The sequence below is a fragment of the Pseudoliparis swirei genome, chromosome 4, assembly GCF_029220125.1.
Source record: "Pseudoliparis swirei isolate HS2019 ecotype Mariana Trench chromosome 4, NWPU_hadal_v1, whole genome shotgun sequence".
In the NCBI taxonomy this organism is placed as follows: domain Eukaryota; kingdom Metazoa; phylum Chordata; class Actinopteri; order Perciformes; family Liparidae; genus Pseudoliparis; species Pseudoliparis swirei.
The window spans coordinates 30,405,746-30,422,467 of NC_079391.1; the positions used below are offsets into that span (position 1 = coordinate 30,405,746).

General features: G+C 44.8%; 1 protein-coding gene and 1 long non-coding RNA gene across 2 annotated transcripts in view; one reads left to right on the forward strand and one right to left on the reverse strand.

Moving 5' to 3' along the window:
- LOC130192529 (protein kinase C-binding protein NELL1-like) overlaps positions 1-2,316 on the forward strand; it is a 238,494-nt gene extending 236,178 nt beyond the window's left edge. Inside the window, 1 exon segment of the mRNA XM_056412589.1 lies at positions 184-2,316. Coding sequence (XP_056268564.1) covers positions 184-234 — 51 coding nt within the window. The 3' untranslated portion in view covers positions 235-2,316.
- A 72-nt stretch (positions 2,317-2,388) lies between these two features.
- On the reverse strand, positions 2,389-4,913 carry LOC130192535 (uncharacterized). Its single transcript, XR_008831409.1, has 3 exons — positions 4,696-4,913; positions 3,961-4,049; positions 2,389-2,545 (listed from the first exon to the last, which is right to left on the reverse strand). It is a non-coding gene; the product is annotated as an uncharacterized LOC130192535 (long non-coding RNA).
- Between the last annotated feature and the right edge of the window lie 11,809 nt (positions 4,914-16,722).

Sequence of the window (16,722 nt, forward strand, 5' to 3'; positions counted from 1 at the left end):
ACTAGAAGATATGTGATGGAAGCCAAATAGCCCACAAGCGCTCCGTGTAACTCATCGTCTCACGTTCTTCTTTTTTCCAAGTGGTTAGACTCAGCGTGTCACCGTGTCACCGTGGCGACGGCCACCGGCGGCCCGCGGCGCTTGGACACGCGACCAAATATTCCGAACTCTCTTCTGTTTCAGAACGGGAACGTCTGCTGCTCGGTGGATCTCGACTGCCTGCAGAACAACTGAGGCCGCCGCCCTCCTCGCCGCGGGACTGCCACGCCCCCTTCCCCCCCCCCCCCATCTGACGACTCCCCCCTCGGATTCATGAAGCAGACTCACGCGCACACACACACGTGCATGCCAGCGTGTGCACCGGACGGACCGAGCGGTTGAGCCCGTGACGCCGTAACTCGACCGAGTGAGCGAGCGAGGGAGCGAGGGTGTGTGTGAGTGATTGTGTGGCTCAGGCAGACACGCTCACCAGTCACTTTGTTGTGTACATGTCTTTGTGTCGTTCCCATCGTGTCACTAAATGTCTTGAGGAAATCTGTCCCGAAAACCCCGAAACGGAGACGCGGCGCTCAGCAGCTGGACAGACGTGGAGCTGCAGCGCCTGGAGCCGGTCGCCACCGGAACATTCATGATTGAGAAATGGACAACCTGTCGGTCACAAGGTAGCCACGCCCCCAACACACGCCCTGCTTCATGGTTATTTTACTTGGACTGTGATTTCGTGGATGGACATCAAGAAGACTTGAAACCATAAACACATTTTTATCTTATATCTTGTTTAATGTAATAAACATTTAATTTCCTCAACGACTTTTATACAATCTGAAAAGAAAAAAAAAGTCAAAGCGAACAAAGCTACTGTAGAAGAGAAGAACATTCATAATCCTCCATAATCGTTTGATGCATTTACATATTTATGCTTTTTACGGCTGGACATGCAAACAAATCGAAGGGTGCGGAACTTTTTCTTTACACGCTAAATATATATATAAATGTTTTACTACCGACAAAATGACATTCAGCATACATGCATCTACAAACAGACGAGGTCGGCCTCTCCCACAGGGACTGGACCCATCTCCAAATGAAACCGGGAATTTTGAAAGACCCGTTAGGTGATGTCACCCCCCCCCCCTCCCTCACCTGTTAGTCATGAGTCCTCCAGTAATACAGCGCCCCCCCTCCCACCATTCTGTCGCATTACGTCTCGTCTCGAGGATATTTTGTTCCACACTCACCCCCCAGGAGCCGCGACCCCTCTGACCTCTCGGCCGCCACGTCCTTTCTGCCCTTCGTGTGTGTGTGTCTCCTCTGTCGTCACAACAGCTCTTGTAAAACTGAAATCGTCAACTGTGCACAAAGTACAAACACACACACACACACACAATGTCTGTAAATGGTATCCGTGCCCGTCAAAGAGGAAGCAGGCGTTTGTACAAAGGGCTGTTGCCGAAAACAAAGTTTTCAGATTGCTGTTGATTGATTTGATAAGAATGACGACTATAAAAAAAAAACATTTTTACATACCTGACAATATACAATTATACAGTTTTTTAATTCTCATTGTGTTCATGAATAACGTTGATTGATTTCAGTGGACTACTTGTGTTCTTCCTTTGTGTGCGATAGGTCCAGTTCTGCTGTACATAGTGTGTAAAGTGACGGGTTCTGTCCAGAGAGTCCGACTTTGTGAATACGTGTCACTCGCACAGCTTCTTAGGGCCGAGCATTGCAAGAAGCAACATTTCTATTGTTTCTACTATTTGTTTATTTTTCTATTCTTGCCTTAACCCTTTTAGTATCGGTCATCGTTTTCTGTCTTTTCAGTTTTAGGACGACCTCGTGGATTGGACTAGCCTCTGTGTGTGTGTGTACAGATCTCTGATCAGTGTTCCCTCAATAAAAGCTGAGAAGTGGATTTTGGGATTCAGAATGAGCGTCGACCGGGAACAGACCCTAACCCACCCCGCATCTTTGTTTATTTTGTATTCCCCCCGCCCGCCACCCCTTAAAAACACGTCTATTTGAACTGAACTGAAAAATCTCTTGTACACATGTAGAAAAAGAAAAGAAGAAATCTAACGTTGACATGACATTGTTGTTATTGATTCTGTTCCTACTCCCAGAACAACCACAGAACCATTGTGTTCCTCCTTACTGTGGGTCCGCCTTTGTTCTTCTTCATGTTAGAGATCGAGGAGCGCTTGCTGTACTCAAAGGGTTAAGTGTCATTGTGTCGTGATGAGAGCTTGCTGTAAACAAAAAAAGAGGGGGAAAAAGTTATTCGGTTAATAAATATTTTAGTTGTTTACTTTATTCGCTGAGTCTTTGCATTCAACGTGTGATGATGATGACGATGAAGAAGGCGCCTCATTGGCTCACCATCGCCACACAGGAGCTCCACTTGAGGCCCGAGAATACCTCCATCGCTCCGGTGAGAGCGGCGACGGCTGTGAGCTGATCGCCACGCAGCCTGTCAGACGTCACGGGGGGCGTAGAATCCCCACGCTGAGGTCGGGGGTCGGGAAACGGGTTCTCATCCAAGCTGGCGGGTAAAAAAAATATAAAATGTAACGGACCAACATCGGACCTCGTGTTTTATAAAGTGCTGCAGAGCCACAAGTTATGAAAAATACACACTGTTAAAACAGAAATGCTGGTATTTCCAAACTTTTTCTAAAATACATTAAATTATGATTTTGGACAGCGTTGGGAAGAAGTGTGAATTATGATTTGAGTTTGGTTAATTGGTTGGTTGATTGATTGGCAGCTACTTAAGATTTAGTCTGTAGACTGAAATGCTCCCATTTGAGTTATTTTGTATTCCTCGTAGTTTAAATCTAGTCACCAAAAAGTAATCTTATGTTAGTCTAAATATTGTATTTATTTATTTTTTGTGTATAAAACCTTTAAAAAAATATATTGAATATTCCAATCAATCTAGCCAGAACAATAACTTTGTAACTTTAATCAAACTTATTTCACATATTTGATCTTTTCAGATTTTATTCCATTTCTTCCTGAAAGGACTTTAGCTCACGACGGAGGTGAAAACTGCTTTTTCATTTGGATCTAATTTGATTTAAGAGACGTCAGTATTTTGCTGACGTTAAAGTTTGATTTGATTCAAATGAACGCACAGTTTCCAGATATCACGCCACGCGGAGTGAAGGGAGTCGATAAAGCCGATGGCGAGTGCACGATTACGTTATTCCATGTTCAAGGAACTGTGAAATGAGGGAGACCAGGTGGAGATAAGAACCAAAGGAGGGATATCGTTCTCTCTAATGGCTAAAGTCGCCGAGCGTATGGATGCTCAGGCTGCCGATGCCAGCAGGCGGATAAATTGCCTACTTGGACCTTTCCTCCCCGGCGCTGAGCGTCTCTCACCCTCCTCTTCGCAAAGTGAAGATTCACATCTGAAGAGATAGTCGGGAATATACCAATAGGTGTGGAAATTAATGATTTCTTTCAAATCAGAGAGGGCAGCTCACCACTCCCCCCTTTCCCCTTTTCCCCTTTTCTCGTGTATGAATTTTTCATAAAGCTCCCGGAAGGATGAATAAGGTGGAGCGCGATGAGACGGGCCGCCAGAGATCTAATAAAGATACATGTGGCGCCGGAGAGCCGCCTGTGCATTGACAGATTATGGGGAAAGGCTCCGGTGAGATGTGTGCCGTGTACCTCCGTTTGATGAATACATAAATAAATAAATAGATGAATGTGCCGCGTCACGTCCACAGAACTCCTGCTCGATGGCGAGTATTCATCGCCGCGCTGAGAGCTGAACCCGGAGCGTTAGAGTCCGCCATGAAGCAATACGGAACATAACGGTACACGTGAACTCGTAAAAGGTTGTTTAACATTACAAGTGAAACATTTCAAAAGCTCATGTTATCTTTTTATTTTGTTGAATGATACTTTAAGTTCAAGTCAATCGGATAATCTTGCAAAGCTTACTTTGTCCATCGGCGCCGGTCCGGTCACATTTTGAAACGACGTCAGAGCAGAACCAACGAGTCCGAGTCTGGAGACGAACCTTTAACCGCCTGTTGAGAGATTAGTAAAATATTAAAGCTCCATGTAACGACGCAGCAAGAACATTGTGTGTGTGTATATATATATATATATATATATATAAATATATTATATATATTTTAAATATATATACACACACACACAATGTTCTTGCTGCGTCGTTACATGGAGCTTTAATATTTTATATATATATATATATATGCTCACTTTTGTTTGGGAAAGGGCTGGGAAAATGGAAGCTGCGTCGTTACATGGAGCTTTAATATATATTATAATATTATATATATAATATATATATATATATATGCTCACTTTTGTTTGGGAAAGGGCTGGGAAAATGGAAGAACGAAATAAACTTGAGTTTCTTTCTAAATGCTGACTATCGCTTCATGACGCTGCAATTCATTGATTTCTGGCCCTCGGGGCAAAAAAAAGAAAAACGAACTATCGCCGACATCATTAGCACACAGTTGCCTATCTACACATCCATTACATTATATTTCATTTAGCTGAGGCGTTTATCCAAAGAGACTAACGATCATGTTACATTCATGCGTTCACGCTACAGGGAGCAACTCAGGGTTTAGGGTCTTGCTCAAGGACACAGACTAGAACCAGCAACCCCCTGATAGACAGACAGACCTGCTAAGCACTGACCCACAGACGCCCCCGCATCAGCAGGTGCGTAGCATTCGTTTGGCGGTGCGTTCAGGTCCTCACAGATTTAAGCCTCCCGCACTTTCTTTCCAACTCGGCTTGTTTTCAACTTCTGCTTAAAATTCCGCATCGGTCTCCATCGGCGAGCTCAGTCCTCCACCTTCTGTCTGCAGGTTCCTCACTCCACATGCACTCCCAGATGTGGAGGGGAAGAAGAAGAAAAAACGGCGAAATATTAGTTCATGGCCACTCTCCAAGGTTTGCCAAAAGGCATTCTGGGTAATGTGGGAAATCGATGAAATTGACAACAACAAAAAGATCAGATTGCTGGTACCGCACACAACATGAGACTTTTCCCTTCAGCTCAGCGGCTCCAAAGGCAGCAGGATGGCCTTCTGGGTAATTTGGTGGGCCGGGTCCTGATTCAGGTGCCGGGAAGTGGACCAGAGTTAGCCACCAGGGTGGGTTCAGGGGGCCGGGGTCTGCTTAGGCACGACTGGAGGGGCGAGGAAAGAAGAAAGAAAAAAATTAAACCATCAGCCGGCAGCCTCCGCCACGACCTTCACACACACACACACACACACACACACACACACGTGCTCTGACCAGCGCTATTAATTTTCTGTCACAAGTTATGAAGCGAAAACATTTATCAATTAGGCAAAACAGATTTAAAATCGGCAGAGGGCACGCGGCCCGGCGGCACGGCCGTCCAACACGGGCCCGTTTAGAAAGAGAAATAAATAAATAAAATGGAAATACTCGACGTGAATTAATTCTTGAAAAGACCTCGTGTATCGGGGAGGTGTCAGCCGATGCTCCGGCCTCTAATGTGCTTGTTTATCACTGCGGAGAGAGAGAGAGAGAGGGAGGGGGGGGAGAGAGAGGGAGAGAGAGAGAGACTGCTGCAGGTAATCAGTCGAGCAGGCAGCTGGCCTTTATTAAAAAAACAGGCATTCACAATCAGCCGTTCATCAGCCCGAGGCTCCGCGACGCCTTCAGAGGAAGAATCCCTCAGAACCGGCGTTCGGTTCCCAAACGTCATCCGATATCTCGCCCGTCGCTACGGACTGAAGTCGTTTTGACTCTCCGGCTCTGAGTCGATGTTTACTCCGTATGATGCAACAGGAAGAAGCTAAATGATGCCGTTTGTCATGTGAGCGTTAAGCCGACACCGGCGTGACACACAGCTCCTCGAAGAACAACACAAATATAAAAAATGTACGCATTGCGTAACGCTGAATAATTACGTCTCATTATACATACGACTCCCCGTGTACCGCTGTTTCTGTTTCTTTGTTTTACGATTTCATTTCCCCTTCGTGCCGTGAAAACCTTCACCTGAGGAGAGGCACTGGGCAACGCGGAGGATCAATAGACTTCCTGATGACCTGACCGATCAGCGCCGCTCGCCCAAATACAACGGTCCGCTGACTGGAGATGGGATTTGAGTCAGAGACTGTTCGGCATGTTTGTCTTTAATATCAATAAAGTCAATATATGAGCCTGTGGGCTCTTAGATGCACACACTGATTACACACTAAGTGAGTATTCATTACGACCACTGATGTCAGGATTACGCCGCTAGCAACAGCTCTGTGTGTGTGTGTGTGTGTGTGTGTGTGTGTGTGTGTGTGTGTGTGTGTGTGTGTGTGTGTGTGTGTGTGTGTGTGTGTGTGTGTGTGTGTGTGTGTGTGAGAAGGCTAAAGGTCTGCTTGGTGCGTACGACTGGAACAGATAACAGGACTCTCACTGGGTAATGAGACAGGAAGAAATGTAAAGGGAGCCCTGGGAGACATGGAATGAAGCATTGTGTTTGCGGGATGGATGGACGGGCACGCGCGCACGCGCACGCGCGCACGCACACACACACACACACACACACACACACACACACACACACACACACACACACACACACACACACCTATTGAAGCAGTGTAGGAGGTCGAGCCTGGCTAAAGCTGATAACATCCCGTAGTGCCTGATGGAGGACAATGGGCTGTAGAAATGGAACCACACCGTCTGCACCAGACTCTACCACCATCAACCCCCCCCAGAGAGAGAGAGAGGGAGGGAGGGAGAGAGAGAGAGGGAGGGAGAGAGAGTGAGAGAGGGAGGGAGAAGAGCGAGAGGGAGAGTGAGAAGAGCGAGAGCAAGAGCAAGAGGGAGAGGGAGAGCGAGAAGAACGAGAGAGAGAGGGAGAGCAAGAGGGAGAGAGGGGGAGAGGGGGAGAGTGAGAGGGAAAGCGAGAGGGAGAGAGAGAGAGGGAGAAGAGCAAGAGGGAGAGCGAGAAGAACGAGAGAGAGGGAGAGCAAGAGGGAGAGAGAGAGGGGGAGAGTGAGAAGAGCAAGAGGGAGAGTGAGAGCGAGAAGAACGAGAGAGTGAGAAGAGCGAGAGGGGGAGAGGGGGAGAGTGAGAGGGAAAGCGAGAGGGAGATAGAGAGAGAGAGGGAGAAGAGCGAGCAAGAGGGAGGGGAGAGAGAGAGAGAGAAGAGCGAGAGGGAGAGAGAGAGAGAGAGAGAGGGAGAGTGAGAAGAGCGAGAGAGCGGGAGAGAGAGGGAGAGCGAGAGGGAGAGCGAGAGGGAGAGGGAGAGTGAGAAGAGCGAGAGCGAGAGGAGAGCGAGAGGGAGAGAGAGAGAGAGGGAGAGGGAGAGTGAGAAGAGCGAGAGGGAGACCGAGAGCGAGAGGGAGAGAGAGAGGGAGGGAGAGCGAGAGGGAGAGGGAGAGAGAGAGAGAGAGAGAGAGGGAGAAGAGCGAGAGGGAGACCGAGAGCGAGAGGGAGAGGGAGAGTGAGAAGAGCGAGAGAGAGAGCGAGAGGTGGATGGATGCACCTGAAAGCGATGCTCCGGCTTCGTTGTCTGTTCCTCGGGCCAATATCGATCAACCCTCCCCCGACGCGTCCCACCAACGAGTTTAATTAAAGGGCCCATCTTCATACGTCTGCATGTTGGAGGCCGTCCAGAAAAAGCAGAAGTCCGGTTGTTTAGCAGCGTTCCCGTGGCAACGCTTCTCAAGACGGCCGAACGACGCGTCTTCCTTCTCATTATCCACCGACGGCCTTTTTTATCTTGCCAAAAAGATGAGCGCGTCGTCTCCGGAACGCTTCACCGCGGCGCCGCCCGTACTCGACCGGCTTTTCGGGGAGGCGCGTTTGATGCGAGTCGTTAATCCCACGGGGAGCGGGTTAGCCGAGGCGGGCGGGTGGAGCTCCCGTCGGGGGCCTTTTGTCTCCAGCGCGGCGCTCTCGTCTTCGTTCTCACAGGATTCTGGGAGTGCGAGGAAAATGCAAGTGAGTGTTCTTATCTGGGGGAGCAGACGGAGAACCCGACGGCACCACCGCGTGTACGCCGCAGTCTAGACAGAGTTCTAATACCGGAGGGGGGGGGGGGGGTTCAGAAATTATTACGCGGGCTTGTTGCGTTTGGAGCCGTTTTGTTTGCCGGAATAATGAAGTGATATTGATGCGGCTCAGCCAACAGAGGAATGATACGAGTGCTGGAAATGGATTCTAAGAGTCAATTAACCCGCGGAGACGAGGGTGGCAACGCTCCAGCTTCCAGACGTCGGTCTCGCATTTCGGATCCCATGCAAAGGGAAGCCTGGGGGAGAATGTCGAAGAAAAGTTAACAATGTTTCTCGATTACGGTCGAGGGTAAAAGTTTAAAGTGGAGAGAAGTGCGGCGTACATCCTGAGCGTGCGCCGGCTCCGTGGCTGACGAATAGAAAGCGACGCTTCCACCATGACAAGGCGCCTCATCCGAACAGAAGATTGGCCCTCTATTTATTTGTATTTTTTTGAAGGGATGACGCTTCATGCAGGGGCCGTTATCTTGACAAAGAATTCATAGACAGAATGAGGTCTGGCCACCAAAATATATATATATAAATACAAATATATATAAAACATATATATATATGTTTATATATATTTGTATTTATATATATTTGTATTTATTTGTATTTTAATATTTACAGGACTGTCTAAGAAAATTAGAATATTGTGATAAAGTTCTTTATTTTCTGTAATGCAATTAAAAAAACAAAAATGTCATGCATTCTGGATTCATTACAAATCAACTGAAATATTGCAAGCCTTTTATTCTTTTAATATTGCTGATTATGGCTTACAGCTTAAGAAAACTCTAAAATCCTATCTCATAAAATTTTAATATTTCCTCAGACCAAGTAAAAAAAAAAATTATAACAGCTGAGTGTTTGTCAAGGCTCAGGAAACCCTTGCAGGTGTTTCGAGTGAATTAGACAATTCAAGTGATTTGTTTAATACCCTACTAGTATACTTTTTCATGATATTCTAATATTTAGAGATAGGATATTTGAGTTTTCTTAAGCTGTAAGCCATAATCAGCAATAAATCAGAATAAAAGGCTTGCAATATTTCAGTTGATTTGTAATGAATCCAGAATGCATGACATTTTTGTTTTTTTAATTGCATTACAGAAAATAAAGAACTTTATCACAATATTCTAATTTTCTGAGACAGTCCTGTATATATACATTTATATGCATCCTCTTTTTTTTAAATATGCAAAACATTGAGTGAAACAGAAGGTGGTGGGGTAGACAATTATATTAAAATCTGTATATTAAGCCTGATCTGTCTAACCCACGCTGAGTTTCCATGGACGGTGACATCAGTTTATGACATTTCCTGGATATTTATTTTTTCCACAAGCCATTGACCTTTCCTCTTGTGCAACTTCTTAAACTGGAACATTATGAAAGAAAATGTGCAAGACTTTTAGACCACTTTATAAAAGGAGTCCGGTCCGAAGCCACATGAGCACGTTCAGCCGCTCGCTATGTTAGCATGACGTTTTAAAGGTTGACGGGGATACGGCTCTATGAAGCGCTGCAGGGAAGCGTGAGAGGCTTAGAAACGGTTGCTACCCCCCTGTGAGATACACACACTCGTTAATAAGTATGTTTACTCACTGTGTTATACACTCCCACCCACCGCGCAACGCCGGTTGGACGCGTCGTGACTTCGGTCAGCGTGAAACCTTCAAAGGCGCGGTGGAGATGGGGGCGTCAGACCACAGCGGTTGACATTTACTGGCCTTTGGCTTCATTTTCAGACCGACACACGGCTGAAGACTGAGAGTGAAACACCAGAACGCTTTGAACAGCGGCCCTTCCATTACTTATCTTCACGGATCGGATGTGGAGATCAAACGAGCGACACTGCTGGACATTTACAGCAACTCGGGGAACACATTCCATGAAGAAGGTTTAATAACAACACTTCTTGCTTTCGTCCATTTTTTAAATAATCATGGCTCGTTTTCAAAAAGTGTTTATAGCTACGATGTGTTTTTTCTGGTGTGAATTTAGCCCGAAAATCGGAGGAAATAGAATGTGACCTCACTGTGAGCCCTAAAAAAAAGCTTGGGGCGTCCCGAAAACATTTCAAACCGATTCCTCTGATCACCGTCTGCCATCTGGGACAAAATGAAGAAATCTTTAATGAAAAAATGTTTCAGGAAGATTAAACTCCCAAACCTCGGGCCATGTCTTTGTTCTTCAGCTTGGACACTGAAGAACATCTCAAAAACAAAAAAAGGTGTGCAATAACCACGATGAGCTGGGGTGCCAGAACTTTATCCTCTCATTCTGGTTCTATGATGCAGTCACTGCGTCTATTCATCACGTACTTGCAGCACTGCTCAGGCCATTTGCAAGAAAAGAGCGAACGGTAATGTGAATCCTTAATGACGAGCGGAAAGATGGAAGAAAGAAGAGAAGTCTGGGCTCTGTGTTCGGCGACCGTCGCGGACGAGACGGGAACAGAGGGAGGAGGGAAATGAAGCGGCACAGAAACAATCCGGTGAAGAAGCGAGCGCGGCCTGCGATCCGACAAGTCATCTCTAAACCCGCCCGGGGACGAGAGCGGAAGAAACAAATCCACCCCCATTGGTGGGGAATATGGAAAACATCCATATTTATGATGAGGAAGACAAAAAAAACAAAAGGAGGCGTCAGACCGTGGGCGCCGGCCACACGGCACGACTCCCCCGACACCACACTGACATTTGGGCCGCCACTAGGAGGGAGGTCCAGCTTCAGTTTCACAGCAGAGAGCGACTGGGTCCGACGGCGCCGGAGGGATGTTTATGGGATGTTTGGACACATCTCTTCATGTAAAAAAAAATTATATATATATTTATACACACTATGTCGATATATATGTGTGTATATATATATATATAAATATATATGTGTATATATATAAATATATATGTGTATAAAAGTATATATACATATATACTTATAGATATATGCAAATATACAGATATATATACACACTGTATACAGGACTGTCTCAGAAAATTAGAATATTGTGATGAAGTTCTTTATTTTCTGTAATGCAATTCAAAAAACAAAAATGTCATGCATTCTGGATTCATTACAAATCAACTGAAATATTGCAAGCCTTTTATTCTTTTAATATTGCTGATTATGGCTTACAGCTTAAGAAAACTCAAATATCCTATCTCTAAATATTAGAATATCATGAAAAAGTATACTAGTAGGGTATTAAACAAATCACTTGAATTGTCTAATTAAATCGAAACACCTGCAAGGGTTTCCTGAGCCTTGACAAACACTCAGCTGTTATAAATCTTTTTTTTTACTTGGTCTGAGGAAATATTAAAATTTTATGAGATAGGATTTTAGAGTTTTCTTAAGCTGTAAGCCATAATCAGCAATATTAAAAGAATAAAAGGCTTGCAATATTTCAGTTGATTTGTAATGAATCCAGAATGCATGACATTTTTGTTTTTTTAATTGCATTACAGAAAATAAAGAACTTTATCACAATATTCTAATTTTCTGAGACAGTCCTGTATATGTAGATATATACGTGTATATATAGATATATACCTATATAGATATATACATATATATATAGATAGATACACAATATCCATGTAGATATATATATATACATACAAATATATATATATATATACAGGACTGTCTCAGAAAATTAGAATATTGTGATAAAGTTCTTTATTTTCTGTAATGCAATTAAAAAAACAAAAATGTCATGCATTCTGGATTCATTACAAATCAACTGAAATATTGCAAGCCTTTTATTCTTTTAATATTGCTGATTATGGCTTACAGCTTAAGAAAACTCTAAAATCCTATCTCATAAAATTTTAATATTTCCTCAGACCAAGTAAAAATAAAGATTTATAACAGCTGAGTGTTTGTCAAGGCTCAGGAAACCCTTGCAGGTGTTTCGAGTTAATTAGACAATTCAAGTGATTTGTTTAATACCCTACTAGTATACTTTTTCATGATATTCTAATATTTAGAGATAGGATATTTGAGTTTTCTTAAGCTGTAAGCCATAATCAGCAATATTAAAAGAATAAAAGGCTTGCAATATTTCAGTTGATTTGTAATGAATCCAGAATGCATGACATTTTTGTTTTTTTAATTGCATTACAGAAAATAAAGAACTTCATCACAATATTCTAATTTTCTGAGACAGTCCTGTATATATATATCCACACACACTGTATATACACTACCGTTCAAAAGTTTGGGATCACTTAGAAATGACTATTTTTCAAAGAAAAGCACTGTTCTTTCAATAAAGATAACATTAAATTAATCAGAAATACACTCTCTACATTGTTAATGTGGTAAATGACTATTCTAGGTGGAAACGTCTGGTTTCTAATGAAATATCTCCAGAGGTGTATAGAGGCCCATTTCCATCAACGATCACTCCAGTGTTCTAATGGTACATTGTGTTTGCTAATCGCCTTAGAAGAATAATGTCTGATTAGAAAACCCGTGCAATTATGTTAGCACAGCTGAAAACAGTTATGCTGGTGATATAAGCTATACAACTGGCCTTCATTTGAGCTTGAAGTTTGTAGAACAAAATTAATATTTCAAATATTAATCATTATTTCTAACCTTGTCAATGTCTTGACTACATTTTATATTCATTTGATAAATAAAAGTGTGATTTTTCATGAAAGACACGAAATTGTCTGGGTGATCCCAAACTTTTGAACGGTAGTGTATGTACATATATGTCGAGAGAAAGAGAAAAAAAAAGAGAAAGACAAAGGTAGAGAGAAAACGAGACTTCTGTGTGAAATTGTCATAATTAGCGTATTAATTCTTGAGTGACGGCTAAAAATGTGTTTTGTGAGGTCACGGTGACCTTGAGCCCGAGTGGACGTTTGTGCCAAATTGGAAGAAATTCCCTCGAGGGATTTCCCCTTTGAGATGTCTCGTTCCCGAGAACGGGATGGCCCCCTTGAGGTCACAGCGACCTCGACCTTTGACCCCCGGAATCCAATCGATTCATCCTCGAGTCCAATGAGCCCGTCATGACAATTTCTAATCTAAACACGCAACACGAACGCTGTGCGCTGACATGTGCCCTGGCATCGACAACCTGGCGTATTGCTCCCAGAATGCATTGCTGTCTGTGTGCGTGTCAGAGGCGGAGAAAGAGGGGCGAGACGCTAAATAGATCTGCGGGTGGACTTTGTTTAAAGGGTTTGAAAGCCGGAGAGAGAGAGAGACTGATGAGTCTGCTGGGCGTCCAATAGGAAGCCGAAGGTGAAGTGTCCCAACCCTTTGAGCAGCTCGAGTACCGGAGACAGCCAAAGCCAACGTCTTCGTCCCAGATCAATGCTTTCTAATCCGGGACACATGTACGCATTAATGATCTCTTAACCCGTCGCACATTTTTCTTCCACCACCACCTCAAATGGGCTCAATCAGGAGCTGCTCGATCCAGCGGCCCTGTTTGCTGAACATCCCAGAATCCCCAATAACTCCATCCGATTGGACAAACAACCAAAGCTTTCGGCCCTTGATAGATATCTCGCCGTTTAATGACATCTTTGTGGAAAAGGGGACTTAAAACAATCAGACTGCCAATCTATATGAGCCCCATTGCTGCATCTGATTTAGATTTTAATTTTTTTGTAATTAGGGATGGGGAGCAGACCGTGTTGTTTCCAAAATGAAATATGAAACCACCAAAGCAAAAACAGTGTGCAAAATTACATCATCATGGCAGAACTCCTCTGGGAAGGACTTGATTGATTAAATTAACTAAAAGCAAATATGAATTATACAAAAACAAATGTAAAACATCAGAAAATATGAACTGAACAATAACAAACTGCCCATGAATGCCACACCTACGTGCACCATATATATATATATATATATATATATATATATATATATTCTGCTTGGTCTCTCTTTTTGTCACATTTCAGACAATTTATTTTTAAGATTTAGTCTTCCCCCTCGCCACCACTTATTTAGTAATGAAAACATATTAGAAAGAAAGAAAATACTGCCACATGAGGCCCAATATTTTGTTTTTAGGTAGAAGTTCGAGCAGTGGTGTGTGTGTGTGTGTGTGTGTGTGTGTGTGTGTGTGTGTGTGTGTGTGTGTGTGTGTGTGTGTGTGTGTGTGTGTGTGTGTGTGTGTCAAGAGTCGGAGCTCTAAAATGGTGTCAGACAGCAAAGGAATATAAGTTGCTGGCAAAATGTCAAAAGTCCGATAATGTACGTCGATAAAGCTGCTGTTGAATTAAATCAGTTCATAAAATGTTAAGTCTTTCCGCTCAGTAAGTAGTAAATAAGAGGCTGTGCTCCTGCTGGGAGGGAGGGAGGGGGGAGAGGGGGAGAGAGCCCAGATTGAGAGCCCAGAGAGAGAGAGCCCAGAGAGAGAGCGAGAGCCCAGAGAGAGAGAGAGCCCAGAGAGAGAGAGAGAGAGCCCAAAGAGAGAGAGAGAGCCCAGAGAGAGAGCCCAGAGAGAGAGAGAGAGAGAGCCCAGAGAGAGAGAGAGAGCCCAGAGAGAGAGAGAGCCCAGAGAGAGAGAGAGCCCAGAGAGAGAGAGCCCAGAGAGAGAGAGAGCCCAGAGAGAGAGAGAGAGAGCCCAGAGAGAGAGCCCAGAGAGAGAGAGCCCAGAGAGAGAGCCCAGAGAGAGCCCAGAGAGAGAGAGAGCCCAGAGAGAGAGAGAGCCCAGAGAGAGAGCCCAGAGAGAGAGCCCAGAGAGAGAGAGAGAGCCCAGAGAGAGAGAGAGCCCAGAGAGAGAGAGCCCAGAGAGAGAGAGAGAGAGCCCAGAGAGAGAGAGAGAGCCCAGAGAGAGAGAGCCCAGAGAGAGAGCCCAGAGAGAGAGAGAGAGAGAGAGCCCAGAGAGAGAGCCCAGAGAGAGAGAGAGAGAGAGCCCAGAGAGAGAGAGAGCCCAGAGAGAGAGAGCCCAGAGCGAGGGTCACAAGTTTTTGACTTCATATCCCAGACGACCTAATCTTCGTCAATTACAACTTCATGTTCTCTAATTATAGAGTCACAGCGATCTGAGGCGGAGGGATATGTTTGTTTGCTTTTTTTTCGTCAGACGTCTGCGATATTTTTATATTTTTTAATCAGCGGACAATAGTATTTTTTTAAAATTATGCCCAAAAAAGTGTTATGATGAAATCAAATTTAGGAGGCGCTCTTAATGTAGGACGTTTCATATCCGTTGGGTACGTCTCACGTGAAACATTTATAGTTTTTAGACGGAATTCTTTGGAAAGGATTATCAAAGATATATATTTTTTTTATTTTATTAAATAAATAAAAGTATTTATCACTACAAAACGAGACGAACACTTTTGATTTCAAAAGGCAACTGGACAAAAAGCCAGAGGCACTGCCCTCAGGGTACAGATGGATCGGGTGCGTCCCAGTCGGCTCCGGGATAGGTGGGATCGTCTCTCATCGACTGCGGGAATCGAGCCGGTGGGTCGATACCGGGGCGGTCGAGCGACTGGGGGCGACTGGGGGCTCCGCTCTGCATCAAAGGCAGCTTCACTGCACCGGAAGCTGCTGGCCAGGTAAACAACGTGGGAAAAGACTTTCTGCTGTTTTTGTTTTGTTTGTACTCCATTGAACAAACTTCATTTAATGCGATTAACATAGTTACTTCCTAAAAATGTGTATCTAATATAAATAACAAAATAATTTAGTTTGCACTATATTTAAACACTTCATTCTAACGTCTCTGGAGCATCACACACTTTACGACCACAGTAATATCCAACTCCCTTACACTCATAGGACTACTACACTCTAGGGGGCGGAGTCACCAGTTCCGCGGCGACGCCCTCTTTTCAAGTGTCCTCCCGCAGGCAAAAGGCGGGAAAATGAAGTGAGCGCGCTACATGAGTGCGTCTCGAGGTCTCGTCTAGTCCGGGTCGGTTCTGATGCGGGGGGGGGAGGGGGGCACTCGAGGTCTTCCTGGGTCCAGAATTTGTGGATGACCTGAAACAGCCACCGTCAGTGCGGGAGATAACCCGCCTCTCGCCCAATGCATGCTGGGGACAGACTCCGGCCCCGCCCCCTCCTCCACCAGAAACAGCGGTTCAGAATATGGATGGCCAGATGGATCCATCCGATACGTCTTCTCACTCTACCCGTCGGCGTGATGTCACCACTCGTCATCGGGGTCCACGGGATACTTTTCCAATTCCGATTCAATCGGGGGGAAAATGAGAATCTCACCGGGCTGTTTTATTTATACACAGGGAGCCTGCTTTCATCATCGCTGCCATCAGCAGCCTGCCCTCATTATGCAGGCAGACACACACACACACACACACACACACACACACACACACACTTCAAGAGACCCTTAGACATATTTTGCATTGACCCGTTACCCGGGAGGAAGACCTGGACCCCGGCCCCCTGACACCGGTGTGAGGCAGATGTACTGGAACGGAGGAGGTGTTTGAGGACACGGTGACTAATGTACAGTGACCGAAGGAGTCAATCGTTTAATGTGGAGGTGTGCGTTTTGGCAAGATTTATAAAATAAGAAAAAAAGAGAAGGATACGCGAGAATAACCTCAGTTAACGTGGGGGGGGGGGGGGGAGTCCAACTGCAGATAATGTTGGTTTGTTCGGACTAAAACGTCTCGGGGGCCCCTTCAATGACCCTCCTCATCTGTACGGGGTTAGGGCT